This window comes from Coloeus monedula, assembly GCF_965178545.1.
Source record: "Coloeus monedula genome assembly, chromosome: 8".
NCBI lineage: Eukaryota > Metazoa > Chordata > Aves > Passeriformes > Corvidae > Coloeus > Coloeus monedula.
In genome coordinates this window covers 36,417,664-36,436,936 of record NC_138788.1, presented here as the reverse complement: position 1 = coordinate 36,436,936, position 19,273 = coordinate 36,417,664, and the positions used below count along the sequence as shown (strand labels likewise).

The following is a 19,273-nucleotide window of genomic DNA, read 5'->3' as shown; positions in this document are numbered from 1 at the left end:
AAAAAATGTCCCCCTTCAATGGAGCCTAAATGTGTCCTAGATTGCACCAGCAAGAGCACGGCCAGAGGAGCAACAAGACTACTGCACTTGTTGAACCACAGCTGGAATTCCGTGTCTGGCTCTGATTCACCGGCTTAGGGAGACCTTGACAAGCTGGAGATGGTCTAAAGGAGGGCCACCAACACGGGCAGAGTGCTGCAGAACCTGGCCCCAGGAATGGTTGAAGGATTTGGGTTTGTTCAGCCCAGAGAAAATCCAGCTCAAACATTCCAATGCCTAAAAGGTGCTCAGAGAGGAGATGGAAGCAGAAACAGGCACGAGCTGATCCAAGGAAATTCCATCAGGATATAAAAATCAGAAAGTTTTAATCATAGAATCCTGGAATGGCTGGGGTCAGAAGGGACCTTATTTCATTCCAAACCCCCTACCACAGGCAGGGACACATTCCAAAGGCCAGGATTTACACTGGAATAGCTCACCCAGAGAAGAGCTCAAACAACTCTCACTGGAGATATTCCAAACCGAGCTTCACGTGGTCCCAGATAACCCAACCTAAGGCCCAGGTTACTTCCAGGGGTCCCAGCCTAGATTTTCCTTCAACCCTCTGCTTTTCCCAAGCCTGTGATCTTCATTCCCCAAAGGCTGACCTGAGATACTCAGCAAACTCAGAGCTGCACGATCAATGGACAGATCGATTATTCCTTGTCACATGTGGCTGTTCACTCCAAACCCATGGAAAAGAGGATTGTTACCTCTGCACTTGTCCACATCCATAATGAAGCTACACTGCCACAGGAAATACGATGTTAAATACAGCCCCAGACATTTTTGACTTGAGGATGAGGCATTTTTCCTCTCAAACAGCAAAAAAAATCCCTAAGTGAAATATTTAAGACATTCATTTATTAAAATCACCCAACTATTCCACACAAAGCTGGTTTCCTTCTGTCAGGAAAATTGAGGGCCATAAATTTAGCTATAAAGTTACCCTCGGATTTTTCACGATCTATATAATTGTACAAATAAAAAATGACAAGCAACAAAAGAGAGCATCTGACAGGAAACTGTTTAAATGGCATCCCAGCGAGCATTTCAATCTTTACAGTAGCACTGGAGTCAAACATAAGAACAAATGATTATGCAGTAATTGGATGAAGCCAAAATACAGTTCACAACCTCTCCACACACCATCCAGCACAAAACAAATCAAAGCAATAAAGCTGATGCCATTTCCCTTGCTTAAGTCTCCCCACGCAGATTTTCATTTACTCTGCCTACAGATTTATTAAGAGTTGGTTCTCAATAGCAGTTCACAAGAAAAGTATGGAAAAGGATGAGGTTTTTCATCCAAGAAAGAAAACTGCCAATATAAAGGGAAAAAAGCAAACAACACATGTCAAACTTTATTGCAAAATTCACAAGGTCATATCCTGAACTGACGGAAATCTCACAGTGGGAAGGAGCTCCACTGGCTTAGCCCAAACCCTACCTGGCCTAACTAGTCTTAAATTGAATCCATAAGCAAAGTTTCAAGGGAAGCAATGTCAAATGAATGATGTCAGGAAACTATCTTTCACTCCACTTGTCTTTCAAAAGTTGAAGCTATCAGGAAAAGATGGTGTGTGTGTGTGTATTCAAGGGCTCCCCTCAGCACATTGCAATAAAATAGAATAAAAATGCTCCATTACTACTGGAGATTCTGCAGTACCTGTACAGCAAGAAGAAGTACTGACAGTGCTGGATTGCTTTTTCCCCTCTTCAAAATCCATAAAAAGGTAGGGAAAATCAAAATTACATGATAGTAGAGATGATAAATCCTTACAGGTTATACTTTTGCCTTTTATCAGGCTTCCTTTATGTCCAATTTATCTCAGGAGCAAGCTCCTTGTATGAGTCACAGTGACAATTTAAGACATCTGTCTTTGTTCCTGTGCCATAACCAAAGGTTTCATTTACTACATGCAAATCTCTCCTTCCATAAGCATTTCAAACCAACAGATGAGAACTCCACAGCCCCTCAGGAGTTATAGGAAATAAGCAAATCCATAATTATATTATTCCTTAGAAAAATGAGAAATAACAAAACTCCTTATGTTTTGTCAAAGAACAGCTAAATCTTCCTCACTTTAAACTTTAAATGTCTGCAGCTCTCTTCTTACCCTCTGGAAGCTTCTGGTGGAGTGGAATTCACACTGCATCATATCGAAGAAGATGGGGATCGTGGCTTTCCGCAGCTCCGTCTCCGGGATCAGCGTCATTTCCAGGATAGGCCCCACCATTTCTGGGATGAACTTGATTTTATGCTGACCTTTAGGAGAACAGACACATTTCAGAGTTAACAAACAGCCCCTGGCTTTGGTAGAAGATGCAAAAGCTGTATTAATAAATCCTCGTGGAGCATAACAAAGCAAGTTTTAATATCTGGCTCTACTGAAACACTTTTATTTATTTGTCTTATTTATTTGATGATGATGAACACCCTCATCATCACTACAATGATTATTATTATTAATTCCACAGGAGGGGAGGTAGTGTATAAACCCAAATCAAGAGGAGTTGTTGAATCAGTCGTCAAGCTGGGACTCGCCACATTTCCCACTACGGATTTTCACACTCCAATTTCCAGGTTTTATTTTAAAGCACAATGTGTGGCTGGCAGAGAGGGAGGCTAAAAGGCACATCGCTTGTATTAACTTATTTAGACTCCTGTGTGAACAAAATGTTCTCGGTGTCAGTCTATCAAAGTGTCACCATGAGTGCAGCCTAACAGAGCCTCGAGACATGAAAGCACAGCTCAGCCAGCCCACAACATGTCTCCTTTCCTCTGAGCTGAGCTGCCTGCAAAACTCCATTTCACTTTAGCTTCCCAACAAGAAGCTGCTCCTCCCCCCTCTCCGGGCTCTGCTCCGCACAGGGAAGAGAAATTAAAGCTTAGCAGGAGCGTGGCACTTAATAAATATTGGACTAGGAAAAAAGAGCAGCTTACTGTTTATATTACTGGCTAAATGGGTGCAGAGTGTATGTGCTGCAAATTATCTGGTGAGCAAGTCCATGGAAAAATCACCAGGATGCTTTGGGATGAAATAGACTTTAAGAGTATCCCATCCCATCCCCTGCCATGGGCAGGGACACCTCCCACTGTCCCAGGCTGCTCCAAGCCCTGTCCAACCTGGCCTTGGGCACTGCCAGGGATCCAGGGGCAGCCACAGCTGCTCTGGGCACCCTGTGCTGGTGTTTTATCACCTCATTGTACAACGGTGCTGGAGCAGCACAGCCCTGAGAGCTCCAGGTAGAAGTTTATGAAACACAAATCCATTTCTCCAATCAGCAACAGGCCAGGACCCACTGGGACCTCAGGACAGAACCGGAGATATTCCTCACAAATGCCCTGTTAGGGATGTTTACAGCCAGGTTCAAACACTGTTTCTATACCCAGTACTGTGCTTCAGACCAGATTCTTTGGAGTCCAGCTAATTTAGGGAGCCCTCAGTTTCCTCCATTCCCCAAACTCTTGTTCCCCACTGTAGTTAGCAGTGGTACAGGACAGAAACAGATTTCAACTCATTTTTATTCCACTGCACTACACCACTGTGACAGTAACCAGTGAAGTCTTTAATTGGTAGTTTCACTTTTGACCAGAACTAACATAAATCTCAACAAATGTAATCAAGAAAAATCCTTTACCACCAAAACATGCTCCTTTTTTTAGCGGATATAATTTAAGTTCCTTGATTTGGCAAACTCCTGAATCCTATTAGCATTAGCAATCGGATCAGGGCAAATTAATACTCAACGAAAACGGTGACTTTGGGTGCTGCTGCAGGGCTGGGTGCTGCTCAGGAATATCAAGTGAGAGGCCTAAAGCTTCCCTCAGTCTCTCCTACAAGGATTATTACACTGGGCCTCGCAGGTGACAGATTTCTTGTGTTATGCCTGAAGAGTGCCAGAGTCAATATTGCAGAAAACAAATAACGGTGACAAAAGTTGTTCGTCACGCGCTGATTGAACGCCGCAAGTTCTCACTGGGTAATGGTGGGTTTTTCCACTGCCTCAAGCACAGGAATTCCCTCAGAAGAGGATCATCTTTTGAACTTGAGATGTGAAAAATCCACAGAATCTTTGATTTGATGATGATCTGTTGGCTGCTCTCTGGGGGAAGCCCATGAAGTGGGAGCCCTGGGTGACGTCCATCCCACGCGCATCGGGGCTGACGGCGCACACGCAGGGGTTTGCTGGGACAATGTGAGCCTGGGAGATGTTGTGCCACTAAAGCAAGCATGGGAGCAAAGCAGGAAGGGAAACAACGCTCCCCTGGCCCCCCAGGGCATCCATCCCCCTGTCTGATAAACAACCCAGCAAGGAATTCACCTTTCTCCTCTCCGCAGGAGTGTGGGAACTCCCACGCAGAGACTCCAAATGTGACAAGTCTGGAAGGAAATTGAGGAGTCTCTTCTGAAAACCAACTTGTGCAGCTGCTTTAAGAACCACCACATGCCAAAAAAAAGCCACCTTTGAACATGCAAAAACTTCCCCTTGCATTGTCTTGTGCCTGGCCCTGGGATGTGCTCACACAGCAGGAAGGGACCTCATCACAAACCAAAGCCAAGGTGCTCTCCTTGCCAGGTAACGTGTGATCCTCCTTTCCCAGCCTCTTCCCACTTCAATTTGGGCCACAAAAACCTCTGAGTAATTTGCCAGCAGCCTTCCCTGTCCCCTGGGCTGGCTGGGAACACGCCTGACTAATCCAGAGAGGGTGATGTGTGATGACTTCTATTTATGTAACGCCCGAAGTTCAGGGCTATTTTTAACCCTGGCCTTCCCCTCCAACGACATCAACGGCCCTGTCAGGACACCTTTGGTGACGTCAAGCCCTGGGAGGGACGGTGGCAGCTCGCTGGAGGACACCAGCAACCATTCCCCTTCACCTTGAGGAATTTCTCTTCTCCATCTCCCCCCAGCTGGTTCAGACGTCACCAATAAAGGCGCTGCTCTCCGAGCTGCCGTTCCCTGGCCACCTTTCCCAGCAGGATGTCATTTGAAATGTCACTGCAATTCCTCTAGCACGGAACTGTGGGAGCCATTAACCACTGCACCCCTGTGCACACGACCTCGTGTCACACTCTTGGGTTCTGTTTGCTAAATTGCATCACAAAACGCTTTATAAGGCGTGGTTTTTGAATTCCTGCTTTTCCCAGACAGACCACAGCCTGTTTGATGCTTTTTTGATGCTTAATGTCTCAGCAAGGTTTAAATAGTCCCAGTTTCAACAAAACAGTGACTCAAAATAACACATTTTAAAGTTCAGGTTGTGGTATGGAAGGAAAAAAGCCTCTGAAGTGCTGTTCTGCACTATAAATGTTCTTTTATTTTTTTTTCCTACTCATAAAAATAGGAAGGGGTGACTGTTGAGGCCCCCTCTGTATCAGAAACAAGCAGACAAGTAAAAACTTTCAGAATTCTTATTTTACTATTTCATTTCAGAAAAAGAATTATACTTTTAAATGTGCATCATAGCTGGAGGACTGCCTTGTTCCCAGCTGGGGAGTTTTAACTCAGCAGGCATCGTGTGCTAATCACGCTATTTAGAAACAAAACCTGATGAGACAAAATATTCATTTTTGAGGCTTTTCTATACCCTTTATTCCATAAATCGAAAGTCAGGGTGGTTTGGTTTCACCACATCTCATGCACAATGGCATAGACATAAAAATCCCATGCTCAAACATATTCCACAATTCCACCCTTTACTTTCTGACTTGGTTTCTGAACATACACATGAATAATTTGATCAATGCAGTGCAACTTCCAAGATAAAAGTGTCAGGCACCCCCCAATCGATTCCTGTGCAGTGGGAAGCTGGAATTCCTTCTTAACTGATGCTGTGACATGGATGCTGGTGAGGAGCCAGAAGTTAAATGGGATCCATGAGTTGAACATGATCCACGAGTTAAACATGGACTCTCTGTGTGACAAAGAAGATGAGGAAAAGCAAGGTGCTGCTCAGGAGAAGCACAAAGGCTGCCTTGCACTGGGGTCCTGCCTCACATTTACCTTTCTCTCCCAACTTTTCTTGGGAAGAGCAGCAATTTCCTGACTCCCTCCACATGAGAGACTTTGGCATTAATGATCCCATTAATGGATCTTAGAGAATCACAGACATTAGAGCTTGAGGAGGTCACAGAGGCATCTACCTGGATAATCTCCATTTATAAAAAATCCATTAAAAATAAAAGGCTTTCATGACAGCACAGAAAGAAATATTGAAGAAAACACTACCCCTTGTGCCAATCGATTCCCAAAACTCCAGGGGAAATTATTATCCTTGTTAATGGTGAGAAACTGAACCCCAGAGCAACTCAATAACCTGTAAAGAGCAGGCAGTGGCAGCAGCAGAAGTGAAAGGCACAATGCACTCCACAAAGGCCAGCCTGGATAAAACAACCTCAGTTAAGAACAGCTGGATGGAAAAGTCTACATCAAACTTTCTACTTTCAGTCCAGTAAATTCTGGGAAAAGTTTAAGAATCCATAAGAATCCAAAGAGGCCAGAAACATTAATGAGGAGAAAAGGTAGCTGAGGGAGCTGGGAAAGGGCTGAGCCTGGAGCAAAGGAGGCTCAGGGGGGACCTTGTGGCTCTGCACAAGCCCCTGACAGGAGGGGGCAGCCGGGGGGGTCGGGCTCTGCTCCCAGGGAACAGGGACAGGAGGAGAGGGAACGGCCTCAGGCTGGGCCAGGGGAGGCTCAGGGTGGATACTGGGAAAATTTATTCAGCAAAAGGATTTTCAGCCACTGGAAGGGGCTGCCCAGGGCAGTGGTGGAGTCCCCATCCCTGGAGGGATTTAAAATCCATGCAGATGTGGCACTTGGGGACATGGGGCAGTGGTGGCCTTGGCAGTGCTGGCTTGGGCTCAACCTTTTCCAACCTTAACAATTCCATGACTCCATGACAGTGGGCCTGGAAGAGGGAAGGATTTGGCTAATTACTCACCCAGAGGCTGCCAGCATCCCACGCTGGGTGATGCAGCAGCAGGCACGACACTGATTTTATTACCTGCCTGTCAAGTCACATCTCAGTCGTGCACTAAGCTCTAATCTGCTCTCCAGACACTTAATTCACCAAAGATGCTTCTAATAAAAAGTGAACTCAGCTGCTCTCCAAAGCCTTTTCTCATCATTCCAGCAGATAGGATGCAAATTCTGTGCCATCAAATACTTATGAACCCTTGGCACTCCCTTCTCTTCGAGATGCCGGGGTTTTTTCAACTCTCAGCAACAACAGCTCAGCCAGAGATAGAAGCGAAGTGGCAAACGCATTTATTTCTGATCATTTAAGGAAGTTTTGATAAAACTCAGAAGAGCTGAAGTGTCTGTGCTGCTAAGCTCAGGAAAATGAAATCTGGCAGACAAGTACACTCAGGTCACAGTAAATACTCAGTTTCTGGTGAAATTCAATCCCTGTACAGCCCAATTATACCCAGAGAGCAGCCCAGGCTGGAGATAGGCAGAGAAGCCTCATTTACCTGCGAGCTCCAGGGAGCTCCAACTTCCCAGTCTCTACTGAGTCACTGATGCAGCCAGACAAGACTGAAAAGCAGAGTTTAAGCAGAATTTCCAGGCTGAGGTACTGAGAACCGTGGACACATCCATTTTGCTACAGTCAGTCCCAGGTACTGCATCCACAAGTGAGTGAACAGAAATGTGTGTGTATATAGATATTGTTAAGGGGAAAAAGCCCCCCACTGAAGAGGTATCACCATAACAACAGCTTTGTGTTTAGCAAGAGGCTGAAACCCACAAAAACCACAAGACATATAAATATTAACAAGAGTGATGTGACTTCCCAGATGGTGAATTAAGTATGCAGAGGTGGCTTGGTTTCTTCAATCACCTGGTTTTTAAAAGCTTTCTGCAGGCCTACTTTTGTTTCAAGAGAGAGCAAGTCCATTTTAGAGAGTCATGGCATGCTTTGGGTTGGAAGGAACATCAAAGACCATCTCATTCCATGGGTAGGGACACCTTCCATAGACCAGGCTGCTCCAAGTCCCATCCAAGCTGGCACCGAATTTTTCCAGGAATATCCCTCTAACTCGTTTTATGGCAACACTGAAGGCAAGCCGTGCTCAGGATACTTACCCAGGTTGTACCACATGTCCCTGATCTCAAACCCAATCTGCCTTCTCATGTCCCCGTACCTTAAAAAGGAAAACAAAACCAGCATTAAAACAAAACAAATCTAAGACCTATGAGCAGCCAAATCTCATTTCAAAATCAGATTCGCAGCACTCAAAAAGAGAAGAAATTCCAGAACAGGTTCTCAAATCAGTCCCACCCTACTAAGATTACTTGGCTCACCCTCACCAGCTCAGCAATACATCTGTAAACATCAAAATTTGGAGAAAAAGGGTTTCCAGCCTCAACAATTCCAACAATCCATGGTCCCAGGCAGGGGTGAGAGCTTGTTCACCACCAACCCTGCCTCAAAGCTGGTGGCACCAACACCTCCCATCTCCCATCAGGGTCAGTTTTGCATTCCCCTCCCTTTCCACGTGAACACCAGGAAGCTTTAATGAGTGGAAATCATCCTAATGCCTTCATTAACGATGGGATGAGAACCATAACGAGCTCCAAGGATGCATTTGCTACATGGAATATTTGCAAGTTAAAGATCATTACTTAAATAACACGATGAGCAAAACTGTAATATCTGGCAACTTGTGGGATTTCTGGGGGATAATAGTGAGACACCCTGTCATTAATATGGATTAAAGAGAATCTTCTGCATCATTAAGAATCTGTTATTATCTAATGCTTAAATGCAATGTTTAGCAAAACCTACAAATTACAATAATTAAATTTTAATTATTAAATATTTGATGTTTTAATTGAAATATACATTTAAAAAGATGGGTGAGTGTGATATGGAATTAACTGATTAATTATATCCCTTTTGACACAGGAGTGCCTTCATACAGCAATGAAAGTGCCTCCAGACCATGCATTTATTGCACCTTGAAGAATTTATTGTCTTGATTCCTGTCTCCAAAACATGATTAAACTGAAAATAATTTGGAAATTCATTATAAACAAAGATTTACAATTTAGCAAACTTTATTAAGCAACCACTTCAAATGACTTAATCTATTTACTTCTATTAGCAGTGAGAAATGCCTGTTGATTCCTGGAATTCCTTCAGCGAGATAAACTGCTCTGTTTAATATAAAAATCACTCCAAGAAAATTTGTGCCCATGGTTCCCATTCTGACAAATAGGAATTATCAGCCCACAAATGTATTTCACAGCAATTTCCAGCCCAATTACAGCTCAGCTGTTGGCTCTTTGTTCAGGTCAGGAGTTTGATTCCAACTGAAATGCTCACAAAGGTGCTCACTAACACTGGGCAGAGAGAGCAAAGGGATTCTAAATTTAATTAAATAAAATTTACCTGCAACACCATCTCGATTTCCTTAAATAAAATATATCTGGCTCTGCAATATCAGCTCAATTTCCTTAAAAAACCTTTATCTATAATGTTATTTCTGGTGTTTATAGCACAAGCCCCAAACCCTGAGCTCTGCTTGACACCACTTTTCCTCTGAACTGGTAAATATTCCTGTTTTATCAAGGAAGCCCCACGAGTCACAGGCAGAGCAGATCCTACAGTGCTTTAAAATTCTCTTTCAAGGCTCAGGTAGAGCACAGCTTCCAAAGGAAATACCTCAAAACTCAGGAGGGAGTGGTGGAGTCTGCAGGGCAAAATTTGGCTCCCAAAAAAAGGGATGGGATGTGGAGCCCTTCCTGAATTTTCTGGTCAAACCCTAAAAGCCACACAAGGAAAAAGCCCTTAAAATCAACTCACTGCAGCAGTGATGAACTGTCCCCATTCTCCCTGGGATTTCTCTTATCATAATAATAGGCAGAAAGGCCTGAATTGGGAAGGTGAAGGGACACAAAATACATTTGCTCTCTCTATACAGACATATTTTATTTATTGTACACACCAGGAGCTTGAGCTGTGCTTGTTCAAGGAATCACAGTTTGGAAATTCCCCATTTTTGCCATCTCACTGGCTGTGGGAACACCCTGCTTTTGTAGCTGCTCTTCCCAAATATCATGCCACAGAAAAAGAATCCACACACTCTAAAATCACAAAGCTGGCTCTTTTCAGAGCTTGGTGTTTAGCTAAGTAATAATAAGGTCACTACTATGGAACACCAATAAAAAGCAGGAGAAATATCAACGGGACAAGGGGAAAATGGCCTCAAGCTGTGCCAGGGGAGATTGAATTGGAGAGTAGGGAAAATTTCCTCACTCAGAGGGTGGTCAGGCACTGGAATTGGTTGTTCAGGTGGAGTTCCCATCCCTGGAGGGATTTAAAAGCTGTAAGGATGTGGCACTTGGCAACATGGGGCAGTGGTGGCCTTGGTTGGACTCCATGATCTTTTCCACCCTTAATCACTCTACTTAAACAAAATCTTCATGTTCTGCTCTTATTTCCAGGCTTTTTTCCCTCTTTTGACAGCTTTTCTTTGCTGTGGGAGTCTGACCAGCAGCGGGGTGGTTGGAGGCAGGGAATGTAACCCCTTAGAACCAGGAATGCACACAGGGCTGCACTTATCCCAAGCCATCCTTCAGGGACAGCACAGTGCAAGTGGCTGGAGCGACCAAAACTCCCTCTAAAAGGGCACCAGGGATTAAGCAAAAAAGAGCAGACGTAAAATGAGATTAAAAGAAGCACAAAGCTCAAGTGATTTTGAAATGCAGTTCTATAACATGTTAACACTTCCAAGAACCTTGACTTTCTGAACATCCTGCAGCAGCAAACACTGTCTCCATCAGTAACGAATGGGGAAATTCAGCTCCTGATCCCAGGGCAGAAACACACACAACACTTGATTCATGTTTTTCAACCCAACCTTTCATTATCCCCTGATTGCATCTCAATTTGAATAGACTGAGCTAAGAAATTAACCTGAAATTATGGCAATAGACCTCGAGTTCTTGGCCATGATTGAGATGACGAGCAGGACTTACTTGTTAAGGATTTTTGCTCTTTTAGCGCTCGAAAAATTCTCCAGTTGTAAAGATTCTTGTGTGAGAAAAGCAACAGCCAGGTGGAAGTAGTTGTTCCAGAGCTGAAAGCCCCCAAAATGACAAGAAGAGATTCCATTAATTCTCTGCAATGTTTCTCTACACACCTACAAAACAACTTAGAAGTCTCTGAATTATGCACATAAATATTTAAAGGAGAAAAGAGCAGACACCACAGAGATGGTGTTTCTTGATAAATTCTTAATACATCTCCTCGTTGCCTTTATGTTTCCAACAAATGTTTCCCAGCTACAAATCCCAATTCTTTGTGTTCTGATGATTGAAGCAGAATTCCAACCCAAACCCCGCTGTGGTTCTGTGATTCCATGACAAGACACACAAGCCAGGAATGGATCACAACACCTGCTGAGCCTGGAATGGCTTCACTGGGATAACTGGGGTTCACACTGACAAATAAACCCACCAAAACTACATGTTCAGGGCAGAAATTTATTACATTAATATCATTTATTCCATTAAAACAGGGAGTTTTTTCTTACCTGTAACTCAAAGTTGGCTTGATCAAGGAATTTTTTGTTTAGCATATCTGCATACTGATTAATTGCTCGCAGGAAGACTCTGAAAGATCAAGAGAAAATTACCTAATTACACACTCTTCTGGGGTACCTTTGTATATTTGGCATCCCAATTAGACACAAAATCTGAGTCTGTCTGGAAAGTGAAATTTGAGGCTGTAACTTGAAAAGCAGGGTGATCTCACCACTGGTAACTGTACAGAATTCTATGCAGATGTTCTCCAAATTAATCAAGTAAATTAGCATATGTAGAAACAGAGGGAATGTTTGGGATAAAATCACTTCTCTTTAAAGTATCTTTTCATAATCAAGAGATCATTAAAAATTCAGCTTATTAGCACTATATATATATTTATTTTAAAGTTACAGTCTTGTATCTAACCCAGACCTGCAACTGGTTGTATTTTAACTTTAGGGTCAAGAAAAACACGTTTTTAAACATATGAGGCAAGAAGATTTCCACTTCTGGCACAATAGAAATGCTGCTGAAGGACAATCTTTAAAACATTGTTCACTGCTCTACTTCCAAGATGCTAATTCAGTACCCACTGTAGTTTATGGAGTTTCTAAAATGCTTCTTAAATTGCAAAAGGAGTTGGCCTGACAAGCTTGAAAGAGAAAACCAAATGGCACAGGAGAAGTAGGGCACTACATATTCATGGTGCTGAAAAATAAATGTATTATTCCTTGGTAGCCTGATCTCCATTTTCAAAACAAACACGAGATTCCCCCTGCAAACTTGAAATTTATGCTGTGCAGCTGCCAGCTAATGCCCAGACAAATGAGCTTCTCTTTGGAGCAGGCTGGGGGAGAGATTTGTGTCTCCTCAGAGTCTCAAAAATGATGAAAACTCCTCCTGACATGTACTGGGTTTGTTTTTTCCCCACCCTAAAACTAATCTTGAAAAAGAAAGTTCGCTACTGCAAATAAAAAAGCTGATTTTCCTCCAGGCTGGCCAAAAAAAAAAAAAAAAAAAAGAAAAAAAGAGCCAGATTTAAAACAAACCAGCTAGAAAGGATTTGTACTATATTTAAGATACTTTTAAGATACTTAACGATCTCTCCTGGAAAAAAAAATAATATTTAGCTGAAGGTTTGGTATCCAAGAGAAATTAAATCTCCAGAAAACACGTGGGCAACATGATGGCAAGAGACATTATTTATATTTATTTATTTATTTATGGACAACATGATGCCAGAGATTATTTCTGTATGTATTGATGCATTTATAAAAATGGATAAAGGCATCAGGATGCTAAGAGAGGTCATTTATTTATTTATAGATTGAAATAAATTAATAAAGGAAAAATATTCGATGCCATTGGGACGTATCTGTAGTATCAGGTCAGATCATCCCCCTGGCAGAATTATGGAGGAGACAGAAAGGATCCAAATGGGAAAACTAAAATTAAATTTAGAAAGGAAAACACAGAAAAAAATTAAAACATGAAAGTATACATAAAATATAAGCAACTATACATAAAAATCAAGCACATACATATATGCAGGTGTGTTTTATAATATTCTTCTTTATAACTGAGACGACAGAGGCATCTCTGCTCTTGCACCCAGCACAGCCAAGGAGGAATTTCAGCACTTCAGCCCACATTCAGCATCTTTGGCAGTGTTTTGGGAAAGCAGTTCATTAGGAGATTTTACAAATGAGCTGAATCCAGCACACAAATTAACACACTGCCCTGCTCCAAAATATGTGTATTTGAGATCTGGGATTCAATTACTGAGCTGCAGCACACACTAAGATTGAGACCCAAGTTATCTGTGTGATCAGACAACCTGCAGTTTTACCCTCTGCCTTCTCCCTGCTTCGCTTTGTGCTTCTGAAGGCTGATAACACAATGGGCTCTGTAAATCTTCCCCAGAATTTAACATGGTACAGGGGCCATCCAAGGCTGCTTCCCTCATGGAGATAAAAATGCTTCCAACTCAGGCAGGACTGTGCCTACAACTTAATTATGCTGCCTCAAGACATCACTGTAATGTATTCAATCTACTCCATCTAATTAAGCTTTGGCACAATCTCATTACTTTATATACCATTATTTTTCTTTAAATTGTAACTCTCATTCTTCCCTTATATTAATTCCATTGAATACCAACAAAGAACAAATAATACAAATTCTGCTGCATTTGCCACTGGAAAAGGAGCAGAGCACAGAACATGTGTTCAACTGGAGCTGGAATTAAACAACCCCTGGGCATCAGGGGGGGTTTAGGAAGCCAGGGATTCCTCCAATTTCCATAAAGGAACATCCAAAGGAGGGATGGAGAGATTTAATGTTAATTTTTGAATTATTCAAATCCCAATTTATTTTTGATTTCATTTGATCAATCCTTCTGTGACTGGACAAAACACTTCCTAACATAGGTCAGTGGAAAAATCCCAGTGACAGTCAGCAGAACATCATCATCCTCATTTCTATTATTATTACTATTATTTTTATTATTTTTACTTCTTCTACTACTACTCCCCCTACTACTGCTACTACTATTACTGCTATTATTATTACAGTCTATCTTCATTTGCAAATCAAATGTCATGGCAAACCTCACAGCACTTTTCAAGATATTTTAGCACGTCCAGTGCCAAGAGCAACAGCAAAATTAAGAAGATTTTTATCCGATGAAGTTAATTTTAAAAAGATAGATACTAAAATATTGGCAATAAGAAGTAGCAAGTTGTAAGATCACTACTCTGAAGAGAGAATTTCAATAGTAAAAAACTGTGCTGGATGAATTCTTGGCTGTAACCTGGGCAATGCTTTGTTATCACCTGGGAAGTTGCTGCAACTCATGAATATAAAAACGGTTCAGGTTTATGCCCAAATAAAAATTGAAAGAGGAAGCAGAAATATTTTATCATTCCAGGTGTTAGTTAAATCCTCCTCCTCCTCCAAAGCAGGTCCTGACAATTTTCAGTAACTTCACTGTCAAAAGTTAGAGAAAATGGAAAATGCAGCGAAAAGTGACTCTTCAGAGTAAGTGGAATTAACCCAAAAGCAGCAGCTCTGTACTGAAGAAGAAAGGAATTGGCTGCTGGAACAGTCTCAAGGATAAAAGGTGGACTTGGACATCACTGGGCCAAGAGACAAATAATCAAAACCCTCGGATGGAGAGCATCCCTTGCAGTGCCAGCCCTTATCTCGCTGTAATTAATAACGAAGATTGGCTCCCAGTTGTGTGTGCATAAAAAGAAGTGCTCTTCTTGATATTCACTTTCAATGAACAAAAGAATTTATTATCCATGTCAGGAAGAGCCACTGAAGTTAAACTTTGAAAAAGGGAGAAGTTCAGAGCCTGGAACCCAGCACAATGGGCTCTGCTGCCGTTTAAGACAACAAAACCTAATCCGAATGTATTGGGAAAGATTTGTGAGACAAAAGACTTTATCAACCCAATTAAAAGAAGGAAATTAACATTTCCTATGATGTGATTGGAATAGAAGGAATATGATTACAGAAGGAAGTCACTTCAGGATATGTGGAAGAGAGAAAGGCATAAAAATCTACCAAAGAATGAAATCAACACCCTGGACAGAGGAGGTTTGTGTGTGAGCGCTGGGGATGGGGGGTGGGAATGGCTCCAAGGGCATCCACAGATTTCTGTTGTCTCTTCTGTTGTAGTTTGATCCTCTGAGGCAGGGACTGTCCTCTTATTCTGTGTTTAGAGACCTTCCACAGACCAGAATCAGAATCATTTTGCTTGGATGGGACCTTAAAGCCCATCCAGTGCCACCCCTGCCATGGCAGGGACACCTCCCACTGTGCCAGGCTGCTCCCAGCCCCAATGTCCAGCCTGGCCTTGGGCACTGCCAGGGATCCAGGGGCAGCCCCAGCTGCTCTGGGCACCCTGTGCCAGGGCCTGTCCACCCTCCCAGGGAACAATTCCTTCCCAATATCCCATCCAGCCCTGCCCTCTGGCACTGGGAAGCCATTCTTCCCCCTTTTTTCCAGTCACTCCAGGCCCCTGTCCCAAATCTCTCTCCAGCCCTCTTGAAGCCCCTGAGACAGACCTTAAGGTCTCCCCAAAGCCTTTTCTGTGCCACCAGGATTTTTGGTATTTCATCCCTGTTTATGCATTTCCTGACCAGACACCTGTATCAGCTCTCCGTGACCCAGCAGGAACAGTGAGCTGCCCACCAGCTTTTCAGGGTGACACAGAAGGTACAGCTGAGAGCTCAGGTGAGAGAAGCCAGGGAAAAGGAGATGGAAGAAAGCACGGCAGAGGTCAGCATTAGGAAATAAAGGTTATAAAAAGCAGAAATTCTCAAAAAACCAAACCAAAAGCCAGGTTAGCCAGTCTCAGTGTCCTGCTTGGGTACATCCACCTTGCCCTGCCTTAGGCAGGGTTAATTGCTTCCGTAATTTCTCCCCATTCGTGGCTCTCACTCCAGAGTTAATCCATCCAGGAATGTGCTGCTGGTTCAGGAACTACCTTCAATTGCAACTCCTGATTTCTGGGAATGTTTCCTGTTACCGATTATCACTCACTTCCACTAGGCCCATAGGTGCTTAAGTGGTTTGTGGATGCAGAGATTGCTTCTCCAAACAAATCAAAAATGAATGGTTCGATTCCGGAGTTTTCCAAAAGGTCCTTTTTTCTCTCCAAACAACCTCACTGCCTCCAGGAGGCTGGGAACATACATCAAATCCTGACTTCCAGTGGCAATTGTAAATGAAGGAGGGACAGAGGGATTCGATTTATAAATGGAGCAGGAGTCATTGCGCCAAACAACTCATTTTTTTTTAGCTCTTTCTCAGGTTCAGTCGCTTTTTATTGCACCATTCTCCCTCCTAATTAGTCAAGTGCCCTGATTTGCTCATGTTTAAAAAGATTCTGCGCCCCCTTTTCTCTCACTCAGCTTCTCACATGGTGGGAAGCTCCAGGAGCTGAGGAAAGCTGGGTGCAGGATGCTGCAGCACACCTCTCCCAGCAGGTAACACACATCCAACTGCCTCTGCAGAAACACTGCTCTGGAGAAATCATCTACAGAGAAATATTAAAAAAGTGAAAGTATTTTTACAGCCTATGCCATTTGGCACGTTATTTAGTTAGCTCCACTACCCAGGGATTTGGATTTACACTGTGAGTGTTCATGCAAAATATTTCTGACAGGAAAACAAGAAACAATGCAAAATAGGAATGTCCTCCCCACTATTTTTCCTTAAGCAAACATCCGAAAAAAAAAAAAAAAAAAGAAGAAGAAAAAAGAATGAACAAATGACTTCCTTAATGGCAGAATCATTATCTCAACAAGAATACACAGATACATCTTAAAATAATTTTGGTTTAGCTGATAATTTGATAAAAGAGAGGGAATTTGGAGTGAGGTTCTAAAAGGCACTGTTATGATGTCATTTCAGTTAATTTAGACGGAAGGATAATGAGTGCTTTATTCCAGCTCATCACATCCTGCCATCGCCATGCTCTCCATGCCTGAGCTCCTGCTGCTCTGGGAGACAAATTCCATGTGCTCAGATGAGCAGACTCCTCTTATCGTGTCAGGCCGTGTGGGAAACAACAGCCCCAGACCTGGAAATCCCAGTGCAGATCCCAAACCTGAGCAAACGCTCAGGGAGGCACGAACAGCACAGCAGAGGCTCCTCTGAACGCCCTCACCTCAAACACCTCCACTGCCTCTGCAACACCTCCTTCTTGCAAAGCAAGGTTTTAAACAGCTTTTTTCTTAATTAGGAATTAAAAAAAGAAATTTTCCCTGGTATTCAACCTGAGCCTGCCCTGGCCCAGCCTGAGGTCATTCCCTCTCCTCCTGTCCCTGTTCCCTGGCAGCAGAGCCCGACCCCCCCGGCTGCCCCCTCCTGTCAGGGACTTGTGCAGAGCCACAAGGTCCCCCCTGAGCCTCCTTTGCTCCAGGCTCAGCCCTTTCCCAGCTCCCTCAGGAGTTCTCCAGCCCCTTCCCAGCTCCATTCCCTTCCCTGGACACGCTCCAGCCCCTCCATGTCTGTCTTGTTGAGAAGGATCCAAAACCGCCTCCAGAATTTGAGGTGCCTCACCAGTGTCTCACCATAAAAGAAACTCAAAGTTATTTAATGACTCAGCCTGAAGGTATCTTTGCATCTCTCCTATTTTTCTGCTTTCCCAAACTTTCTGTCTTTTCTTTTCCTCTTCAGCTGCCTTTGCATCTCCAGGCCGGCCAGCTGCCCACCACCAACGATGGTTTCCAAAATTAATTTCATTTAACGCATCTTTATATTTACACATCCCTGCCCAGCCTATTTCTTTCTCTTAAAAAACATTTTTTAAGTATTTAAAAGAGTCCTTGTAACATCCTCTAATTCAGCAGGATAAGAGCAGTCAAAACTTAAAAATAAGAAAAAAACCAAAACTAAGTCCTTGATCATTCGCCATCTTTTGAATTACAATTCCTGGACTGAGGATGATAACAGCAGAGAGTAATCCCAAAGAAGACTTGCTACTAAATACCCACATTAGCATAATCTCCTCATAATGCCTGCTCCACACCAGCACAGGTGCTCCACGTCACTTCATTAACCTATTTTCTAACAAATACTTCAGCCCCGGCTTTAGCACATTATCTCTAATCACTGAGAGCTCTCCCCTCATTTGTATTCCGGGCCCTGCGTCCTCTAAAACAAAGGGGACAGATGAATGAAAAATAACTGAGTTACAAAACTGAAGGACAAACTTGTGGGCTGACTACCAATACCCAGGGCCCTGCAAGAGGTACAGTGGATTGTTTTTCCAAGGTGCCTCTGGAGCAGCTGCTCAGGGCTGTGTCCAGGTGGGCTTTGAGTCTCTCCAAGGATTGGATCTGACTGCTCTCACTCTCCTCCTCCTTTCTTGACTACGTGTCTGAGGTCTCACCTGTGGTTTTTGGATGACTTGGAGTGCAGGACAGAAGAAGCTTTAGCCTTCTATCCTCTTTCCCAAAGCAAATTTGCCTCCTGGTATTTTATCTAAGATGTAACTCCATGGATAGAACTGTCTGTACTCCATTTTAGCACTGGAGAATTTTATGGCAGAGTAATAAAAGCTTGGAAATTGTGTTTTCTAATGGAAATGCTAGCAGATAATTTCATTTAGAAGTTTTTAGCTAAGGCTACAATGCTGGCAAAGCAGCATCTCTTGCAAGTGGACAGCGTTACTATTCCTCTACTCAGAAGTTAATATTCCAAAGAAAGCAGATTTGCTGAATTCCAGAAGACTTTCTATTGTGGCAGTTGGCAAAAACTCACAGCAGAGCTGGTAATTTCAAACAAATGTAATTTGTTGTAGTGCTGCTGGAAGGGATCTCTGCCATCAGGTGAGTTATTAAACAAGCATTTCATTGTAGTGCAATGCTGCATAAAACGCAGAAAGCCTTTGCTGGGAACACCAATCATCACCTTCCCCTCTGGAAACATCAGAATCCTGGACTGCTTTGGGTGGGAAGGGACCTCAAAGAACACCTTGTTCCAATTCCCCTGCCAGGGACACCTCCCACTGTCCCAGGTTGCTCCAAGCCCCATCCAGCCTGGCCTTGGGCACTGCCAGGGATCCAGAGGCAGCCCCAGCTGCTCTGTGCCAGGGCCTCTCCACCCAACTCGTCACCTCAGTTCTTGCTTTGACTTTATTTTACACGGGAATTCAACCACCTTTTGCAGTGGTAAA

At 43.2% G+C, this 19,273-nt stretch overlaps 1 protein-coding gene across 4 annotated transcripts in view; it reads right to left on the bottom strand.

Annotated features, from left to right (window-relative positions):
* The window catches only part of DOCK1 (dedicator of cytokinesis 1), a 265,665-nt gene that overhangs the window by 63,525 nt on the left and 182,867 nt on the right, over nt 1-19,273 (bottom strand). For all 4 annotated transcript variants that reach the window (XM_082286424.1, XM_082286425.1, XM_082286426.1 and 1 more), the window contains 4 exons: nt 11,589-11,667; nt 11,032-11,132; nt 8,134-8,192; nt 2,160-2,308 (listed from right to left, as the gene is read on the bottom strand). In XM_082286424.1, the coding sequence (XP_082142550.1) occupies nt 2,160-2,308; nt 8,134-8,192; nt 11,032-11,132; nt 11,589-11,667 (388 nt within the window). The remainder of the gene's footprint in view (nt 1-2,159; nt 2,309-8,133; nt 8,193-11,031; nt 11,133-11,588; nt 11,668-19,273) is intronic.